At 31.1% G+C, this 22,770-nt stretch overlaps 3 protein-coding genes and 1 pseudogene across 3 annotated transcripts; 1 reads left to right on the top strand and 3 right to left on the bottom strand.

Annotated features, from left to right (window-relative positions):
* Window positions 1-5,944: 5,944 nt before the first annotated feature.
* Window positions 5,945-6,693, bottom strand: LOC107626805 (uncharacterized; annotated as a pseudogene).
* Window positions 6,694-8,807: 2,114 nt separating this feature from the next.
* Window positions 8,808-9,502, bottom strand: LOC148573020 (uncharacterized). Its single transcript, XM_088504717.1, has 2 exons — window positions 9,242-9,502; window positions 8,808-9,149 (listed from the first exon to the last, which is right to left on the bottom strand). Exons 1-2 carry the CDS (start codon window positions 9,500-9,502, stop codon window positions 8,808-8,810), a joined length of 603 nt encoding a protein of 200 aa, XP_088360843.1.
* A 7,171-nt stretch (window positions 9,503-16,673) lies between these two features.
* On the top strand, window positions 16,674-17,294 carry LOC107626804 (E3 ubiquitin-protein ligase RHA2B-like). Its single transcript, XM_016329702.1, has one exon. The coding sequence runs from the start codon at window positions 16,674-16,676 to the stop codon at window positions 17,292-17,294; it is 621 nt and encodes a 206-aa protein (XP_016185188.1).
* Window positions 17,295-21,537: 4,243 nt separating this feature from the next.
* Window positions 21,538-22,770, bottom strand: LOC110269168 (uncharacterized). Its single transcript, XM_021116837.2, has 3 exons — window positions 22,399-22,770; window positions 21,762-21,812; window positions 21,538-21,675 (listed from the first exon to the last, which is right to left on the bottom strand). The coding sequence occupies exons 1-3, from the start codon at window positions 22,768-22,770 to the stop codon at window positions 21,538-21,540; spliced, it is 561 nt and encodes a 186-aa protein (XP_020972496.2).

The raw sequence follows: 22,770 nt of genomic DNA, 5'->3' as shown, positions 1-22,770 counted from the left end.
CAAATTTCAGGGGCCAATTTGAGTATTAACTCAAAATATCACCATAGGGTTGAAATTTATCCATTATATTTAGAGAAAATGATAAATAGGTTCTTGATATTTTGGTTTACGAATATTTAAATTTTTAACAATTTAAAAATATGTTTAAATTTTTTATCTTTTTAAAATCTGGATATATAGATCCCAAGTTTAATTTGTCTTATTTTAAAAATTTTCTCACGTGTACATATGTATATCAACCAAATTAATACAACAAAAGACATTATGTAAACCCCGTTAAATTAGTAAATAATTAGTCGATAAATTAATTTTTAATAAAGAAAATTAGAAATGCGAATATTATATTAAATTAGGATAGAGCTCGTCAAAACGAGAATTTTGACACTAATTTTAAAAAAATCGGTCCAATTACGAGTCGAACCGATCCGAACCGGGCCGTAGGCCTAAACCAGCCCAATAGGACATTAAGTGAACCCACTTTTTCCGTTTCCTCCATTAGTTACATTGCAGCAAGCAAAGGGAGGGGAAGAATGAAAGCCACTTCCAACCCTTACGGTGATTTTAAAATCCCATAACTTCTCCGTCCGAGTTCCGATCGTCGCACCATTTATAGCCACGCGTTTACCGCATCGAGCTCTACGTTTCTACCAGAACAATTTCATAGGTAACTTACTATTTCAGCTCAGTCTCTTCATCCCCAATTTTTGGAAAATTTGGTAGAAATATTAAATTTCTTTATTCTTTGATGTTTTAAGATCCAATTAGCTTGAGGGAAACGTTTACTCTTACTTATGTGAAACTTGGGTAAGGTGAGGATACGATAATTCTATTTTAAATTCATTGAATTTGAACTTTGAGTATTAAATTGGATATATATGTGTTATAAATGTGTATTTTGTTGAGAAAATAAATAATTGGAGCTTGAAATTGTGATTACCGGAACTTGGAGGAAGCTGCTTAGTTGAGGTTTTGAGGGCTGTGTTCTTTTTAATAAAATTGTCTTGGGTAATACTTGAAAATCGGCCAAGGTATGGTTTAGGTTTCTTGCATTTAATATATAATGTTCTGTGAAAACTTAGGCTAGATGACCATAGGATAAGTTGAATTGCATGTGTATATTTGATACTTAGTATCTTATTGATGAACATGGTTGGTTTGTTGCTTGTTGATTAATTGGTGATTTGGTGAATTATTGATTTGAGGTATAACTATTGTGGAGGTTGTTGTGATAATGAGAGAGGGTATTTTGTGTTAAAAGTCTAGGATTTGTGAACTATAATTTATGGTTGAATTTTGGTTGGTGGATTTGAATATTATATGAGTATAATTGTTGATCTGAAATAGATTTATTGTGGTGATTGTTATAATGATGAGGAAGGGTATGTTGAATTGAAAAGAATGTAGTTTTAGAGAGGTGCTGCTGCCAAAATTTTATAAAAATTAAAGATTTTGTTTAGATGATTATTTAAAAAGATTTAGATTCAAAGGTTATATGGTTTGATTTTGAGTTATTAAGAAAATGAGTATGTTTTAAGTTTGATTCATTTAGAAAAGAATGAATTATGTTTTGAATTGGAACTATTGATGAATAGAATGGGAGGTGTGATAATGAAGGATAATAATTGAGTATGATTGATGTATGATGATGAATGAGATGCGATTGAGAATGATGTGGATGTTGATGAATTATAATTGAATTATTTATATGGCTTATGAATTTGAATGATCTGAGATACGAGATTTCCTGGATAAAGTACCGTGGCTTGTCACCACGTGTACCAGGTTGAAAACTCAATATTCTGTTGACCCTACGACGTAAGGGTGACCGAGCACTATAAATTTCCGAGAATATTAACCCCCATTGAGTAATATTGATTATTTGAGAAAAAACTATGCATAGACTTTTAGAGATGCACGTCGAGGGATAGTCTAAGGTTTTCAAACTTGTCGGGTTGGCTGGATAACCGACAGATGAGCCCCATCAGCCATAGGACAGGCATGCATCATCTGCATATTACTTGAATTACTTGCTTGTGCATTAACTGGGTGTGCCTAAGTGTTTTTGCCATGTTTAATGTATAACTGCTACCTGCTGTATTTGTAACCTACTTGTGCTTGCTTTTATCTGTTTAACTGTCTGTGAAATACTGATGAAGATAGAGGTATGGAAGAATGGCAGTATGAGATTTAGATTTAAGGTTAAGTTAAGTCAGGTTTAGATACTCTTAGAAAACCACCTTTTTATGGCTTCTGTTTAATACTTTAAGCTCTATAATCTGAGTGTCGGCGTTTTAGGATTGCCTCTGGCATTCACAGGACCTTAGGATGCGTTTGTTTTCAGAGACAGAATAGAACATGACACCGAGACAAAGACAGAACAAAACAGAACATTAAAAATTATTGTTTGTGTATTGTGTTTGGATATGATGGAGAAGACACTAATGTAATGTCTAGTATTATAATTGGATACACATGGACAAGACTAAATTATTAGGTAAAATGACTAAAATAGACATCCCTCCCCTCCTTCCCTGTATCTCTAATCCTTGCCCTCCCTAACCCTCTCGAGTTCAAGAACCGAATGGTTTTCGTTGCTTCAACTTCGATCTTCATTGGGTATAAGAGCAAAAAACTGGCCAAGAAAAACCAAACCGTGCCGGAACTGGACCGGGATTCATTGCCAAAAGGGTTCAGTTATCGGAATCAACATTTCCGATTTCAGAAGAACACATAAAGCTAGTCTTCACCCAAGTTTCTCTGTTGATCCACTTGCCAATTTTACCCGTTTAGCTTCCTTCAATGCTTCAGGTTTTGTGCTTAATGGTTCTATTCCTGAGTGGTTTAGTGACAAAAGCAATAACAACTACCTTGGTGCACTCTAGGTGCTTGATTTAAGTTCTTGCTCAATAACTGGCTCTATTCCTGAGTCAATTGGTGGTTTGATTTTGTTGAAGTCTGCGTTACTTTCTGGGAATAGCTTAACTGGTTGAATGCCTTCAGGTTTGGAAATGTTGTCTAATTTATCTGTGCTTGATCTCTCAGGAAATGAATAGTAGTTGTCTCTGTACTTCTCTTCATTCCTCAATCGAATCTCAAACTGATAATAGCACAAAAAAAGGAAGGAAAAAAAATCATCTTTTTAATCTCTTCTTGATTTCCACCTCCAATAACTCAAACACCCATTTTCTATTTTTGCCAAAATCTCATTTATTTCTATTCTTTTCTTCTTGAGTCACTTTGAAACTGACACTTCTCCTATCAACAGTAACACCTTAACTATCCTCACGTTCTTCAGGTACGGTGCCTTCTCAGATTTGAGAATTTCATTAAAAATTTCACTATAAAGTGTCTATTAGATTCATATGTGATAAATCTAGCTTGGTGCCTATTAGGTTGTGAGTGAATAATGCTATGTTTGTTCTCAACATTTTCTTAATCTTTTACTTAGATGTAGATGAATAAAGCTAGCTTGGGCTGAACTTCAGATTTTTAGATTAAGGGTGTGTGAGAACTGAGAAATTTACTTCATTGTTAGCTGATTTTGCCCCAATTAAATTAGCTAGAGTGTAGTGGATGTGGATTTGTGATTTTAGATATAGTGGCTTGACTCGGTCTGATTCAATTCCATTCGTGCAAGTTTAGTTGAATTCTAGTAGATTTTGGGATCGTTGTGAATTTAGAGTGAGTGATTTATGGCCATTGCAAAGTTGGTTAGCAAAGTGAAACGCCCATATCGGTTATGGGTGAAGATAACAGCTGTGACAATGTTAGGTTTGTGCTTCATCTTTGTGTGGGGGGTGTTCTCGAATTCGTCTTCGTCTATTACCACACAAAGGGAAAGCTTTGAAGACATTATAGAACCTTCTTCCTCCTCTTCTACTTCTTCTAAAGGGGTTCAAACACAAACACAACTACCACACAAGAAGGAGGAGACTAAGGCAGAGGAAAAGCAACATTTTGGTGACGTGTCGAATAAGGAGAACTGTAGGGGTGGCAACGGGGCGGGTAGGGGCGGGTTTTTGCTCTACCCGACCCCGCCCCGCCTGACAAAAAACTCGCATAAAACCCGCCCCGCCCTACCCGCGGGTAGTAAAATGTTAAACCCTAACCCGCCCCTGCGGGTACCCGCCCCGCCCCTACCCGCCCCTATAATTATTAAATCCAACCAATAAAATAAAATTTTAAAAATTATATAACCACCATTTACATACATAACATAAATTAAAGTAAAAATTTATATATGATATAATATTATTAATCATTTTACTAATTATTTTATATATGTTAAATATATTATATATTAAAAATATATATATTTATATATATATATTATATATACCGGGGCGGGTAGGGGCGGGTTTAACCTAAACCCGACCCCGCCCCGCCCCGCCCAAGAACCCGCCCCGTTAAAACCCGCCCCGGTGCGGGGGCGGGTAATTACCCGCCCCGAGCGGGTAGGGGCGGGGTGAGTACCCGCGGGTTCGGGTAGTGTTGCCACCCCTAAGGAGAAGGATGTGTCGGGGGAGGATGAAAAGAAGGGTAATAGTTCTGCCACCGTACATCAAGAACATGACAAATGGGTGGCACCACATAAAAGGGTGCATAAGAATGATAAAGATAAAATGAGAGCAAATGAAGTGTCTGAATCTGATGGTAATGATGAATCAGAGGATAAGGAAGACAAAGAGGAGAGTGAAGGAGAGTTGGAAGGTGAAAAAGAAGGGTCTGATCATGACGGTGAAGTGGGTGTGGATCTTGACATTATATGCTTGCTACTAAAATATGCCAAAGGCCTAGCGATCTTAACTGTTGCCAAAGCTGGTGCACTTCTCTCTTACAAAATTGGTACTGGTTTGGTTGTTGCTCGAAGAGTCGATGGATCATGGTCTGCGCCATCAGCTGTACTCTCCCTGGGCTTAGGATGGGATGCTCAGATAAGGAGAATATATGCATGTTTAGTTCTTGTGTAGTATTATTTCACCAATATGTTTATGCATACTATTATGAGTTAATTGTGAAAACCGGATAAAGAGTAGAAGAAATGGACGTGGACCTATTTCAAAATACATCTGTGTTTAATTTTCCTTTACTATTTAATCTTAATTGACATAATATTTTTTGTGACTTTATCTTTACACAACTCTATTGCATTAACTGAATATTACCCTTAGAAGATCGAGTTAGTATAGGTATTAAAAATCTTGGCATGGCTTAGATTTGTGTGTTGATCTTGTATTCCCATATTGGTGGCGAACTTATGGATTTTATAGTTATTCTTCATGATATAAAATCTGTGAAGGCATTTTGCAGTCGAATGCATTTTTCCCTTGGTGCTGGTTGTAGTGCTGCTGCTGGACCTGTTGGAAGAGTTCTGGAGGTTGATGTTCGTGCTGGTGACAGGGGTTCTGGCATGTGCTATACATATAGTTGTAGTAAAGGTAGCTTTTAAATGATTTTTTTATTGCACATATCGCTTGTTCTTCTCTATGCACAAAAATGCCACTGAAATATTTAATTTTGTTCATTTGAATTGATTAGTATATTTGGGCTATTGCTTTCCTTGATATTTTAGTGCTGTCTCTTGCTGAATAATTTCTACACCTGATAAAATATTTAGCGAATAAATAATCATTTGTACCCATGAGAGATAAAAACGCTGACATTTGTACCCATGATAGCTCGAAACTAACCTTGTACCCATGAGAGATGCTGTCCGTGTGACAAAAGTGCCCCGCCTTGGATCTGAGCTTGGTTCGTGCCTTTCCGAACCTACGTGGCACTCCCAAACCCTCCCCCCAATCTGAGCCAACCATTCATCATCATCATCTTCATCTTCATCTTCTTCACCATCACCATCACCATCACCATAACCTCCATAACCTCCATCACCATCACCTCAGCACCGCCACAGCCACCTCCCTTCACCACAACCTCCGGCGACAACCTACACCGCCGCGCCCCTTTCTCTTCTTCTTCCCCTCTTCTCACCTCCGCTAAGCCCAGAAACCACAGCGCCATTTTCAGTGTATCCAATGATCATCAAGTGCCAAGAACTCATGTTTCTCTCTGGCATTCGATCAAACACCTTGCGTGCAATATTCATGTTACCACATTTCCCATACATTCCAATCAACCTATTGTTCAATTCAACCTCCCCTCGAAACCTCGATCTTCTCAAGAACTCATGAACCCTTTTCCCATACTCAAGCGACCTCGTACCCTCGCACAAATTCAACGTGGCGAGAAAAATACCATAATCAGCAACTGAACCTTGACCCATGAGTTCTAAAGCTTCAGCAAGCTTACCCTCTTCGCACAACTCAATCAAATTAACGTTCAGGGTGGTTGCATCAAACATCGCGTTTTGGCGGTTCTGGTCGACCCTATTATGAGTATTATCAAGTTTGGGTTTTGGTTCTCTAGGAAGATTCTCCTTCCGTGAAGTTTGGGTCTTTTGAGCGAAATAACCAGTGGGGTGGCGTTTTTACGGCGGGGTTGGACCTTGTTGCTGTTGGTGGTAGGGTTATTGGAATCGGGAACGGCGTAGGAGCATAGAGGAGTGGAAGGGAGAGAGCAATTAGAGGGCTTCGGAGGAGAGAAGTGTGGGAATTTGGAATGGGATGAGATGACGGTGTTTAATTTGCAGGGAACGGGTCCCAGTGACGCCATTGATGAGTGGAGTTTGAGCTCCATGGAGTTCTGATTTTGGAGGCTGTGTGGAACAATTGCAGAAGAATAATTTTCCATCCCCTGCGTTTTTTTCTGAGTTCTGTTTCTTTCATTGTATTGCTTTTAGTTCATTTTGCTTAATTTGGTTAGTTAGAAATGCATGTTAGTGGATTTAGGTGTGTTTTGATTCATGCTGGTGTTTGAAAATTTTGTTGTTTTGGTGGAGAGGAGGAGCTGGCGCTGTGGTCTCTAGGCTCAGCGGAGGTGAGAAGAGGGGAAGAAGAAGAGAAAGGGGCGCGGCGGTGTGGGTTGTCGCCGGAGGTTGTGGTGAAGGGAGGTGGCTGTGGCGGTGCTGAGGTGATGGTGATGGAGGTTATGGAGGTTATGGTAATGGTGATGGTGAAGAAGATGAAGATGATGATGGTGAATGGTTGGCTCAGATTGGGGGGAGGGTTTGGGAGTGCCACGTAGGTTCGGAAAGGCACGAACCAAGCTCAAATCTAAGGCGGGGCACTTTTGTCACACGGACAGCATCTCTCATGGGTACAAGGTTAGTTTCGAGCTATCATGGGTACAAATGTCAGTGTTTTCATCTCTGATGGGTACAAATGGTCATTTATTCAATATTTAGCCAAGGCAATCTAATGTATGGACCATAATCTTGTTAATATGCTGACTAAGACATCAAGTTTTAACTATGGTAGAAATATGTGGTATAGTGGACTGAAGGTGTGTTTGTTAATGCCTTGTTTGAATAATCTAAATGCTAACAAGCTAATTTCACAACTATAGTAGTGTCTGGACTTGTTCAACTGATATTATATGCTTGCTACTACTCCTGCAAGGGAGACAAGAACAATGATGAGAGTGCCTTTGGCACAAAACCAGAAGCTGCGGTTCAACTCTCTGCTACTTCAAATGGAAGAGTTGCAGTTCAAGTTTGATGATGACAACTACTCCAATATCAAACCCTTTTGCTTTTTTAATTTCTTTTCTGTTGTTTAATATTCGATCAAGACAGTAGCAATTTATATTTTATTTATTGGTACATGAGAGAGCTAGATATTTCTGTGTGCTACTCTCCTCATGTGACTTTATTATTGTTGTTCATACACTGGCCCAACACTAAGGCCCAGATCCAAACGAAAAGACCCAGTCCAAAGGATTGAGCCTCACCCCACACCGACCTTCCCCTAAAGAAGTCGGTTCTCACTACGACTTGCTCTAAAGAAGTCGGGAACGAAGATTAGCTGGCAGATAAACACTCACTCAAATGAGTAACTGCCCCTAAGATCTCTCAACCAACTTCCAGGAGCCATATCCCAACTTTCCTAAGATAAAGGGACAGTTATCCACCTTAAAAGGTGGAACTACTTCAACGGTGGTTATTGGCTCACCGCTATAAATACACTGACACTCCTCAGGTATCTCTAAGTCCCAATACTCTCTAGACCTGCTCACGCCCTTGCTGACTTAGGCATCGGAGTGTCTTTGCAGGTACCACCCCCATTCACTCGTATTCACAAGTCGGACGGAGGCCCTAAAGACGCGAATCCGCTCGAAGGCTTCCTTCCATAGACGATTGGGCCAACCCAGCGAGTCCAGCCCAATAATCTCCGGTTATCCATCGTAACATTTGTCATTTCATCATTTCTAGTGAGTACTTTTGCACATGCTTAACATAAATAAAGTTATATTTTGCACAATAGACTAAAAATTCTAATTGAACATAAACAAAAGAAACATTTACAAATTGAAGAAAAAAAACATAAAATTAATTAAGCACCCATTTTGAACAAGTTTCTGCAGTAACATAATAAAACCAATACTTAAAACTAATTATGCACTAACATCAACAAAATTATGCATGTTTGAACCTAAATCTGCACAAAATGAAATGATAACTCTAAAAGAGATTAACTCTAATTCTAAGTATGCAATATAGCTCTAATAAATCCGACTTTCTGACTATTTTCCAATGACCAAAACATTTTTTCTAGTTGAGGATTTGTGGAGAACTTGAGTGCAATAGAAATAACTTCATCATCAGTGAATTCAAGTTCGCTAAGTATATCACCAGCCTTTTTTTCCTCACGAGTGTTTACCATAGCTTGGGCAAAAGCATCCAAACGCTTTCCCTATTGATCGAACACATATTTCAATGTGTCAGTTAACTCTTTCATCATCTTGGTATCCTTTGCCGCTTTAAATGAGGAAGGCTTCTTTCCTTGTTTCTTCCCAGAAGATGAAGCCACAGATTTTGATTGTTGGAGTAAAGATTCACTGTAATCATGGTTTGAGTTAAAGATATCCGTATCTTCTTTGTCCATTTCTTCATATCCATTCATTTGCACTTCTTCTTCAGCGTCATTGCCGCATACAGCAGCATCCCTATTTGCTCTTTCCTTACAAAATATTTTTTCTAAGCGCGTATAAAGGGGAAAAGGCTTTCCTGAAGTATACAACCTTACTCCTTGTTTCTAGAAAAAATAAAAAATAAAAGATCAACAAAGAAGGACTGACTATCAAGTAAAGTAAAATTAATTCAACAAAATCAAACTTGTAAACCAACCTTTATATAAGCAGTTAGGATCTCTTTGTTGTCCACAACCACACATTGCTTTACATCATCCCATCCAAAACCGCTACAGGCTGCCATGTTAGCAGCAAATTGATATTTCTCTTTCAACGTCTTAACCTTGTTTTTGCAATGAGTTATTTGAAAACCACCACCTGGAAACCTCTCATTCATTTTTGCAGCAAGTTTCTCAAAAGATCCGAGCCTAAATTGACCTGCATCAGCTATTCTTCCTTCAATGACAAGCTCCTCCATAAAACCAACAAATACCTCTGTTTCTTCATCAGTCCAAACATGTCTGTCCTTTTGTCCCTACAATTTATATTAACTGAATCAAAATTCAATTGAACATCCTAAGGATATCATGACATTATCTTTATAATGTATCATTACAATATATTTAAATAAAATACACATAATAATTCAAATAAAATACACATATAATGTATCAATACATCACAAAAGCATATCATAAGCATATCATGAGATTATTTTTATAATGTATCAATACAATACAAAATCCAACACAACAAACTATCATAATAATTCAAATAAAATACACATACAAGAAATAAACCAACTAATTAATTTGGCTATGCATCCACTCATTGTACATTTCATGTGCTAAGTTGTCTCGCCAAACAGTCCATTCATTGCTGCCCTCTACACTGTCAATAATTTCATCGTCGCCATCTTGGTTATCACCATGCTCCTCTCCAATAAGCACTTGCTCATTCTCAAGTGACATGTCCTCCTCAGGATCGGAGTCCATATTAAGCCGAATAAAATTTTGTAATAAACAACAAGCAATAATTATTCTATTTTGTGTCTTGATTTGGTAGAAACAAGGACTCCTCAAAATTGCCCATCTCTTCTTCAATAAACCAAAACAACGCTCAATAATGTTCCTAGCTGAAGAGTGCTTCTTGTTAAAATATTCTCGAAAGTTTCTAGGCGCATTTCTATCATAGGCCCATTCTTGTACGTGGTATCGAGTATGCCTATATGATACTAGAAACCCCTTGCAATTAGTATAACCAGCATCCACTAAATAATAATTCCCTATAAATTAAAAGAGACACGTTATGAGGATTAAGAAAATTGTATGAATTAAAAATTTTGAAGTGTTTTTGTTACCTAAAATTTAACTATTACATACTAATTGGTATCTTGAGGTTATTACGACGTGAAATTGCGTCTCTAAGGACTCTTGAATCCGATGCGGATCCTTCCCATCCACTAAGTACGTACACAAAATTCATATCTTGATTGCATACGCCTAGGACGTTGGTTGATATTTTACCTTTTCTTGTTCTGTATCTTGATTTATCTTCTTCAGAGACAGTCACATCTATATATGTTCCATCTAATGCTCCTAGACAATTCTAAAGCAAAGAAATTGAAGGTTCAAAACTATCTCTATACCAAACCATATATAATACAAAACCACAACCGCATTTCTTCATTAGACGTACCTTGAACCACTTCCATCGGGGATCTATGCAGTCATCCGAAACAGGAACAGGCTTTGCAAACAACAGGCTTTGGACACGTAATACCGACGACAAAACTTTATTAAAATACTTACTTATTGTTTCTCCTGACCTATAAAATCTAACTTGGAGTGTGCGATTCTTTTTATGATGAGCTAAAATTATTAAAAATATAATCACTTGCTCAGGTATATTTATATGACATTCATCGCTTAATCCACCCTGAACTTTAAGTAACTCACATAATCTTCCTAATGCATCTACGCTCATCCTTAATTCCCAAATACAATTCCTATCGCCTCCTCCTATGATGCGGCTTAACACATTTCGTCTCAAGGGATTAGTATTAATTTCTCTATTCCTAATCAACAAATGTCTCCTTCTCCTATTTTTCAAATAAAAAAATGCTAACATCAAAACTAATATTGTGGCTGTCTCAAGTTCAATCTGAATCATAAAATAAAAAAAAAAAGGAAATCGTCTAAATTGTTCAGATTGGTCCAATGGTTCCATTCTTCCCTAACAACAGATAAAAAATATAAATCATAATTTATTATAAAATAACATAAATACTAAAAATAATCAATAAGAATAAAAATAACAACATAACTAAAATTAATTATTTTATTTTTGCATTCAAATAAATAAGAAGACTTCAATATATTTTTTTCCTTTTCTTATTCCATTCTGAACAAAATATATATGTTCAATCATTCATTCACAGTAGGATTGTATAAATTAACAATTTTGACACCAGAAAGACAATTTCTCATGTTCATATTTAATTTTTACATTTTCAAATCACAAACAATATAAACAAATAAAAATAAAAGAAGCCAGAAGAACCCAATAATTTAAAGTAAAAAAATGCAAACGAAAATAAGAAGCAAAAAGGAAAGGCAGAGTTATATACCTGCGTGACTGAGAAAGAGAAGAACACGTGAATTTCAAAAGTTGTTACAAACTCTAATAAATAATTTGCTTCTGAAATGTTGTAGTTAAATTAGTTGAGCAAAAAAATGAAGAGGAGAAGCACGCAGTAAAGAAGAAGAAAAAGAAACAAAGAAAAAAAAAGAAGAATAAGATGAAGTACTAAACCACAGAACACCGAAAAAAGAAGAGAAATAAGGAGAAGAAGAAAGGGACAGAGAGCAAGAAGAGAAAGAGAAGAGACAGAGAGCTAGACCTGGGAAGTGAGACGAAAAAAGAATCCAAAAACGAGAAGGAAGAAGGAGAGACGAAATAGAGAGCATGGGGAAGATTACCTGGGAGGAGAAGGCTGCTCCACAACACATAAAATTAGGGCTTATGATATGATTTAAAAAGGGCAACAATGGAATAATAATAATATGTAGGGATAAAATGGGAAAGAATTTTCATTAAAAAATCTGTGTCCACTTTGTTAATTCCCGTGTCCATCATTGTCCCTCATAAAAGAGTGGATACAAAAATTAAAAAAACTATTCCAGAGACAATATGTCCACTGTCTATGTCTCTGCTACCAAACACGTTTTAATTATTTAATGTCCATGTCTTTGTGTACTGTCTCCAAAAACAAACGCTACCTTATATATTATGTGTGTGGCACCTTTATCATACTGAGAACCTCCGGTTCTCATTCCATACTATGTTGTTGTTTTTCAGATACAGGTTGAGAGACATCTCGTTAGGCATCTGGACCCCTGAGGCGAGGTAGTTACTGGGTTATTTTGTTGTATAATGATGCATATGTATATATTTAGCTCTCTTTCTCTCTCCGCTTAATTTGTTCTTTTGATCCTCTTAGAGGTTTATAGAGAGACAGGATTTTGTTTATGTACATTTGGGTTTTGGGTATAAATATTCTTCGACCAGTCTTGATTTCGCGGGCTGAGTTAGGAGCTTGTTATTTTGTATCTTTGGCGCTCTATTTCTACTTTTATAATCTTATGTTTGATAGTTATAGTTTTCTTCACACGCAAGTTATTCCATTTGCAGAGCGTTGCGCTTTTTATTTCGCAATTTTTATTCCCTCCATTCTTCAATACTCCTAGCATATTATAATCCTTCTGCTATTTTATGTACACATTTTATTTTAGAGGTCGTAATACCTCGTCACTTCTGTTTTACATCCTAGGTGTAAAGTTTTGTGTGGTAAAGTGTTATATATATTTAATTTTTTTGTTAGGTCTGCCAGACCCATGTAAAAGAGAGATCAATATGTCCAAATTTTAAAAAAATTTTAAATCGTTAAAAATTTAAATATTTGTCGAGAAAAAGTCAATAACTCATTTTTTCTTTTCTCTTATATTTAACTAGTTTAGCTTTTATATACTCCAAAAAAATAATATTAAAATTACTAAATTAAAAAGTTTGAAAAAGATGTCAGATTTAATTTTTAATATATTTATTGTGCTTTAGTTAAATAAAATGTTTAAAAGTTTTTACGGATAATAATATTAATATGTGACCGAAAATATACTTATAGTTAAATGTAAATTAAGATAAGAAATTAGGCAACAAAAATAATTGATAATTCACTAAATAAAACTATAGCAATTGGACAAAAATACAAAAAGATAAAATGTATTTAATTAAATAAAAAAATTAAACAAAATTTAATAACAATTGAATTGTTTATTCAAATAGAAACAAAACTTTAAATAACTAAAAATACTAAAATGATATGGTTGTTGTGAGAAAATTTTTAAATTTATTTATTCATTAAATTTAAACTTCAAACTAAAATGAATTCTTTCAAATTTTAAAAAGTAAAAATTGAAAATTTGTATTGTTTTTCTATTATTCATTTTTATTAGTACTAGAAAATAAATAATAATAAAATAAAATAAAAATTAAGATATGAAGTTGCTTAATAAAAACTAATATATTGGTTTTGTCAATGAAATGTTATCAGCAGGGATCCTTCTTCCCATCACCTAAAATAAAAAATAAAAATAAAATTGGAAGGGGTCTATGCAATTTTAATACCACTATCACTATAATGTGTTTTTCTTTTTCCTATGCATGTGTTAGTATTCTTGTGGTTAAAATTTTTTGTTCCTATGACAATGTTCTAGGAACTAGGAGAGAAGGGTGCCTGGAAAATCCTATAAAAAAAAAAAGAAAAAAATGAATTTTGGTAAAATAATCAAGTGTCTAATGTTTTTTTTTTTTTTTTGGACAATGTTATGGTGTTGAAAGACATTTTTTTAGCAGATATTAAAATGTGTTGTTGTCATATAGAGAGTGAAGTGATAGTTTATAGAGAATGGTTGACCATTTTTTATGATAATGAGTAAAGTATCGTTTTTGTCCCCAACGTTTGGGGTAAATCCTATTTGTGTCCCTAACGTTTAAATCGTCCTATTTGTATCCTAACGTTTATAAAATTGATTCAATGTTATCCTGCCGTCAATTACACATCATGAGCGCTTTAGTTTGAGTTTTAAAAATTTCTTCTTGAAGTTAGAATACAAATATCTGGGATAGAATCGATGATCTACTCCGAAAAATAGCTTATCAAATGTTGAAACTAATTTCTACAACATTTACATAATTCACTTTTCTAGGGACATAATTGAATCTAAACACAAATAGTGGGTATAATATTAAAATCGACCACATCCAAGTGAGACCTAATTGAGAATGAATACATCCAAGTAAGAATAATTGAAAAATATAATCTGATTTGTTAGTATAATTGATAGTAGGATAACATTGAATCACTTTTATAAATGTTAAGGATACAAATAGGACGATTTAAACGTTAGGGACACAAATAGGACTTACCCCAAACGTTGGAAACAAAAACGATACTTTACTCTTATGATAATTAAGTAGTGTTAAGCCTTAGTGATAATTATGTATTTGAGTTGAATGTGTCTTTTTAGATATGAACTTTTTGGTGTAGTGATGGATTTTGATTATTAAAATACCAATGCTTTATAAAAAAAATATACTGTACAAAAGATAAATAATATATTATATACTTTTTATATTAATAATAAATAATAATAAATCTGTTATGCTACTGTATAAATTATTTTTCATACTTTTTATATTTAATTTTTCATGTTTAATATTAAATTATTTTATGCTGGTAATAAATAATAATAAAATGATTGTGATAAAGTACAAATAACAAATAACATATGATATTTTTCATTTTCATTATTATATTTTTCATGTTAATGATAAATTAAGTATTATATTTTTCAGGTTTAGTATTATATTTTTCGTCTTAATAATAGATAATTACGAAGAATTTATTTTAGTTGTATTAATTTTTTTATTTTATTTAGAGAATAAAATGTATTTATTTTTATTATTAAAAACGATAAAGACATTTATATATTATGGAATCTGATGTTAATGTCAATGGTATTGAATTTTTTTTCTCTTTTATTTAATAGTTTAAATAAATTTATTGGTAATCCAAGTTATTTAATTAAATGTTATTGGATTTGAATTTTTGCTTAATATGCTGCATGTGGCAAGAATGAGAGTTTGCCATGATTATTAAAAATTCATTTCTCTTCCTTCATATCATGATTCTCTTTTTCTTTGTTTAAGCTATATTATTATTATTATTATTATTATTATTATTATTATTATTATTATTATTATTATTATTATCTTCTGAAAAAATAGATGAATTGGTCCCATTATCAATTTGGTATAAGTTACCAAAAAGAGACTGAAATACAATAAAAAAAATCAACCCAATTGTTATCAAAATTAACATTAATTAATCACAATTTATCAACTCCTGCATTACTTCACTATCTTTCACTTCATTATGATAATTTTCTGCTTTCACCTAATTTTTGTCTGTGCATGTTCCAACAATATAAATACGTGTCTTTCTGTTTATGTTACCAATACATGTCAGCACCTGCTGAAAAAAATGTTTTTCAACACCCCAGCACAACCCTTCTCTCTAAGATTTTTTTGAACAAAACATTACCCGAATTTTGTTGCTTGAATTTAGGAGTTAATGTAGTGCCAAATAACCGATTACTAAAATTAGAAAAAAACCTTATGATTTTATGTAATTTATTACATAGTTTAAAAATATTCTAAATTTAGTTGTTCAACAATTTTAAAAATAAAACTAATTTTTTTTTGAATTAAAACCATTATGCAACATTGCAACTCATGTTAGTTAGTACAACCATTGTATTACTTTTGGTAAGGAGTTCAAAATTAAGTTACTTTCAAAAAAAAGTACAACAATACTACACAAATATAATTGATCAAAATATAATATAAAATAATACTACACATCTAAATTTTTTTATAGTACAAAGGATTTATCATCAAATTTATAGTGAAAAAGTATTATTATTTAGTATTTATTAGTATATTTATAAATGAAAAAGAAAGTAAGTAAATAAAAAGAATCATTAGTTAAGAATCATTTTGTACATTTAATTTCATTGATCTAAAATTAAAATATTTTTATTCATTTTTAATTTTTTACATATAATTAATTCTGGACACCTATTTTAACTATTCAGCACGAAAAATCTATATTCATACTCATACAAGACAACTTTTATTTTTGGATAAATTATATGAATAAATAAATTAAAAATTGATATTAAGTAGATGCCTTAAATTGAATTTTGTTATATGATTGTCTCCTTTGTAACTCAATATAAATCAAATTAATTAAATTTAATTTACACTAAATAAATATAATTTATCCTAAAATAAATCAAGTTTCAATTTAATTATCTTATCTTTAAAAGATTTGAATTAAGTTATTTTATCTTATCTTTTATTTAGTTTGTTAGGATTCTATTTAAATATTTTGGTGAGACCATTTACATAATTTTATTGTGTCATTCTTTTTCTTATGCCTCTTCCAACTTTTCTATTGGGACTTTAGTACTTTGAATTTATTAAACTTCCCCTAATCCCCCAATAACTTCTTATAATACTTTTCCATGGAATTCTCCTCTTCCTCTTTGCAAATCACTCCCATTGAAGATCCATCCATACCACAAGAGTTTGATTTCGGTGATTGCTTCTCCATCATCTTCAATTGCACCAAAAAATTGATCCAAATTAGTGAAAGCTCAAACCCAGCTCTTGAGGTTCACTCTTCTTCTACGACAACTACAGCCACGGAAGCAATCTTGGTTCCTTCAGACATCCTATGTAGTGGTACTCCACTCACAGACCTCAGCAGAGAAGACACAATCTTGTTACATGAAATATTTTCTTCACTATCTGTGTCCCCTGAGCTATTTGACCAAATTTTACCTGACATAGTCGAAACTGCAAGAAGGTGTGACTCCAACACGCGGGAGATTGTTGTGAACCTTCATGTTACCTCGTACAATGTTGTTCAAGATTCTGATGCTGAATGCGCCATTTGTTTGGAGAAGTTTGACCATGGTAATGAAGATTCAAGCGTAGAGATTGTTCGTACAAATTGCTCGCATGTTTTTCATGATCGCTGCTTGCTCCACTGGCTCCGACGCTGTGCCAACTGTCAGTCGCCACATTCTTGCCCATTGTGCCGCAGCATCATATTTCCAACTTCAGAGATAGATGATGAATAGGTTCATCTTCTTTTTTTGTGTTCCATAGGGTTCTTTAATTTGTTTTAATTATGTCGCATTATTATCCTAATTGTTAAAAAAATTGTGAATAAATAGTAATTTTAAAAGTATAATTTTAATAGTTGTTTTGTTAAATCAGTCTGTAAATTAACTTTACACAAACAACTAATAACAATTGGTTAATTTGTCATGTTATTCTGAATTCTATTAAACTTGAGTGTTTTTGAAAATATTATCAATCGCCTTCGTGTCTTTTTGCACTTTTTTTTTTCTTTTCTAACATAACAATCCTTAATCAAAACAAGAATGTTAACTCAATTGGTCTTACTAATGGGAACAAGAAGAATAAACTAACAAAAGATTTGTACATTAAAAAAAATAACATCCAAAATCTATATTGTTTCATTGCAACTCAAAATCGTTAACCTGATATATATATATATATATATATATATATATATATATATATATTATTATTACACGTTAAAAGCTAACTAAGCTTTAATATAGTTTCTGAGCATGTTGCTATTTTTTATATGCAAGTATCACTACTTCACCAGTGCACACAAATAATTATATTAGGACAAATGACACAATTAAACTAAATGGAGAATAAAATTATCTAATTCTACTAAATCAAAAAATGTTATTTGGATCACTCATCATCATTTTTCTATGTAATTCAAATGAGCTCAATTTGAATTAGGAAAACGAATAGTAATTTAAATTAGATAAAGTCGAATTAGCAGTAATTTTGTAATTCGAAGTAATCCAATTCGAATTATGTATGGACCTTACGTAGTTTGAATCAGCTTGATTCGAATTAGGCATGGATATGGTGTTAAGGTAGTTTGAACCAGAGCATTCGAATTATACATGGAAGGACCGTCCTATTTGAATGAGTCTGTTACAAATTTTTATAGTACTTCTAACATTTTTTAAGTCATTTTTTAAAATTATTTTGCATGGTATAAAATATTTTTTTGTGGATAAAATATTTTTTTAAATTACTATGTATGGAATAAAATATTTTTTTAGGAGTACTATAAAATTTTGTAATATGCCAGTGACTTAAGTAAGTAGATGATAAAAATATATTTTTTTTATTTTTAAATTATTATTGACTATGTAAAATATTTTATTTAAAATTTGAGTACATGCTACATTACAAATTTTTATAGTACTCCTAACATTTTTTAAAATTATTTTATATGGAATAAAATATTTTTTTATGGTATAATTTAAATAAATTTATTAAAAAATATATTTACTCAAATTTCAAATATAATACTTTTCTGCATAATTAATAATTTAAAAATTAAAAAAATTATTTTATTTTATACAAAGCAATTAAAAAAATTAAATTTAAAAATAAATATTCATGCATATACTCAATTTTTAAATAAAATATTTTATATAATCAATAATAATATAAAAATTAAAAAAAATTATTTTCTTCCATACAGAATCGTTTAAAAAGAAAAAATGAGTTCACAAACTATTTAATTATGAGACTTAAGAGTATTGTATGGAATTCGAATTGATAGCTCATAAATATTTTGAAAAAGTCTCATAATTAAATATTTTGTTTGTTTTTTTTAATGCATGAAATAAAATATATATTTTTTAATTTTTAAATTATTAATTTTTTTTAATAAATTTATTTAAATTATATCGCAAAAAATATTTTATTCCATGTAAAACAACTTTAAAATATGGCTTAAAAGATGGTAGGGGAGTACTATACAAATTTGTAATGTCCTAATGACTTAGGTAAATACATGCGTATACTCAAATTTTAAATAAAATACTCGACGTAGGCAATAATAATTTAAAAATTAAAAAATATATATATTTTTATCATCTACTTTATTTAGGTTATTGGGATATTACCAAATTTTATAGTATTCCTAAAAAAATATTTTATTCAATGCATAGTAGTTTAAAAAAAAATATTTTATCCACAAAAAAATAATTTTATTCCATGCAAAATAATTTAAAAAATGTTAAGGGTACTATAAAAATTTGTAACAGACAAATTCGAATTACTAGAGCTGTCCTTTCATGTCGAATCGCTCTGATTCCAACTCCCTTAACACCATATCCATGCCTAATTCGAATCAAGCTCATTCCAACTACGTAAGGGTTACATCCATGCATAATTCGAATTGGATTACTTTGAATTACAAAAATTTTTGCTAGTTCGACTTTGTCTAATTCGAATTACATAAGAAGGCTTTTGGGTGACGTTTTTTGATTTGGTAAAATTAGGTAATTTTGTTCTCCATTTGATTTAATTATATCATTTACCTTAAAATTTATTTTCTACGTCAGTAATTTTTTTTAAATGTATTTCGTATCAATATTTTTACCCAACTATCCTTATACTTTAATAAAAATAAAAAATATATTTTTATTTAATTTTATAAAAAAATTTAAATATTCTTTTTTTTTGTATTGGACAAAAATTACCCTAATCTTTTTAATTTAGTCAAAATTTAATTAGCTTTAATTTTATAATTTTAAATCTAAAATAATTTAAAAATAAAAAATTTAAAATAAAAATATATATATATAAAATAAAAGAAATAAAAAAAGTGTTTGATCTAAAATTAAAGTTCAGTATTCTTTTTCTTTGAACCAAAAAAAAGAAAAGAAAATTTAATTTTTCCATGTCGTTTTCTTGAATAGCTTAAGTGTTGTTGAATTTTGCCAAATGAATAACAATACATCTATTACTAATTTTAATTTTGAGTAGAGATTAATATTTTGTTTGGATGCAAAATAAAAAATGGATGGAAAAAAAATGAGTAGAAAAAAAATGAGAAAAAAAAATAAAAGAAAAGAAAGTAAAAAAAAATTTTCTTTTATTTGGATGGAAGAAAAAATAAAAAGAAAAAAAATCATATCTAAATAAAATTATATTAATACCCTTTATAAATTATAATATACTAATGTTATAATAACAAATTTATAATTTTATCCATTTTTCTATTCCAATTTAAATTTTCTTCTCAATTTTAGAAAAAAAATCTTAACGTAAACCTCACATATATTTTTACATTTTTCATTCATTTTTTTTCTTTATTCAAACAATAAAAAACTATTTTTTTCATTCATTTTCTTTTCTTTCATTTTTTTTTCTTTTCAAATTCTTTTAAACCAAATAAAGTATTAGACGAGATAGTGTCCAGAGGACGGTTAGTTTGGTGCCCCCCACATACGGCCTATCTTATTAATAGCATCATATCTTTTTTTTTCCTTATCGTCAATCATAATATTCTGAAATTTTATTATTTGATGGTGTTGTATGTATTTGACAGAAAACTCCTGTATCTCACCGTTGTAAATATTTTTGTGATTAACTTTTTGTCCTTTTTTATAAAAGTATAAGAAAATATTTTATATTTATATCGATCAAATCAAATAAATGATTAAGTATGAGTTATGATACTCTTAATAATTATAAATCAACATACATAAGACGAAAAAATTAATATAAATTAAAATAAAATCAATTTATTTATTATAATTAAATTCAATAATTAAAATAATTAATCATATAAAATAAATAAAAGTCATTTTTTAAAAAGTATTGCACTCTCTATTTTATATCATATGTACACTAAAATTAGTTATTAAAGTCAGTTATCAGTATAAAATATATGCTGGAATATAAATAGATGTTAAAAATAAATTAAATCACACATGTATTTATACACAAATATATTAATGGCTAATTTTAATAATTAATTTTAGTGTACAAATAGCATTTTTTATTTTTTTTATAACGCATTATCATCTGTGATTCATCTATATATCTATTCTATTTTTCTCACAATGTAATCCATTTATATACCTATTCTATTCTAAATATTTTTGTGATTAAGTTTTTGTCTTTATTTTTTTCGGAAAGTATAAAGAAATTTGTCTCAAAATAGAAAAAAAATGGTAAAAATATCGTTATTCTTGTTGTTATCTATGACCAAATAAATTTTTCTATCTATACTCTATAGTATATCTTTGTTTTTTTTTTCTACGAAATAAAAACTAAACTTTGTCGAAATATATGTAGAAAAATACATTCCTGTATATTTATTTCTTAATTTATGTATAATATATTGACTAATTTGTATTTAAGTTGAGATGAAAACTTCATAGTATTTTTTTAAGTAAATTGACAACTTAATTCCTGAAAAATTTCACATCACACAAATTTATTTATTTTTTTCTTTCCGCTCTCTTATTCTTGTGATATAAATTCATGAGGCAGTATGATATTCATGTCTGATCCTTCTGCTGTTGCTGCTTTGCTTTGCTCTATCTTGCTTATTATTTCTTTAACTATAAATTCACGTTCTTCTTCTTCTTCAGCCGCAGTCTAAATTCAAATATCATTTGAAAATACAAATAAGAACTATTAATATATATTGTAAAAAATAAAAAATTAAAAAAAAAAATCATAACCTTTAAGGACAGAGAAAGTGCTTCAGCCAAATCATCATCGTCCAATGAACCCTGAAAAAATAATGTTTCAATATGGAAAACTTGAGAAAAACTTTAAAAAAATAAAATAAGTGTGTGTTGTAGTGTCTATACTCTATACTAAGATGGATATTGTATCTTAAAAAAATATTATTAAAATATAAAAAAATATGATTTAATTTTAAAATTACTTATATAGTCACTATATATAATTCTATGTACTATACACTCAACCATATATATATATATATATATATGTCTCTAATTTTTTTTTGGAAAAGTCTAGGACCAGCAATTTTTTTAAATTCTGTTCAGCATGTAATTAGCAAAAAAAGTGAGTCATTGAATAAAATATCACACCATTAAAATCATCATTAATGACTATTTGATGGCTACAAATCACAAAAGTTGCTGGCCCTAATACTCCTCTTTTCCTTTTATGGTTCTGCTTCTAAAAATTAGTTTATTTATGTCAAATGCTAATTAATGAAAAACTAAAATTTAGCATATTCTGTTATACAAAACATTTTGCTATATGAATTTTAACATATTGCAAAATAACAAAAACTCATCTAAAAAAATTAGAAAGAAATTAACTTTATATTGTGGAAATACATACATTAACATTGGTGTTTATTGAAGCCTCAATTGCAGCTCGAATCATATCTTCCTCAACATCATTATCAACATCATTATCAGATACATGCTGTGAGACACTGGGCTCTGATGAATAATGGTCATTGTAATGATAATCACGAGCTTCACGTGACGAATTTTCGGTTTCATTTTGACTTGTAGAAACAGCATATTGTGGTGAACGTAAATTACTAACACTAGCACCATTAATCCCATTAGGTGAACCTCTAATAAGTTCTCTTCTCTTATAAATTTTATTAAGTAGTAGTGACGGTCTAAACATTCTAGCAACAGAGAGCAACAGAGCCATCATCCAACTTAACCAACCTCGATTTCTGATTATTGGTGCTAGCAT

This window comes from Arachis ipaensis, chromosome B2, assembly GCF_059453495.1.
Source record: "Arachis ipaensis isolate K30076 ecotype BB chromosome B2, ASM5945349v1, whole genome shotgun sequence".
Lineage (NCBI taxonomy): Eukaryota > Viridiplantae > Streptophyta > Magnoliopsida > Fabales > Fabaceae > Arachis > Arachis ipaensis.
Note: the sequence above shows the minus strand (reverse complement) of the source record. Positions and strands in the feature narration are given on the sequence as shown.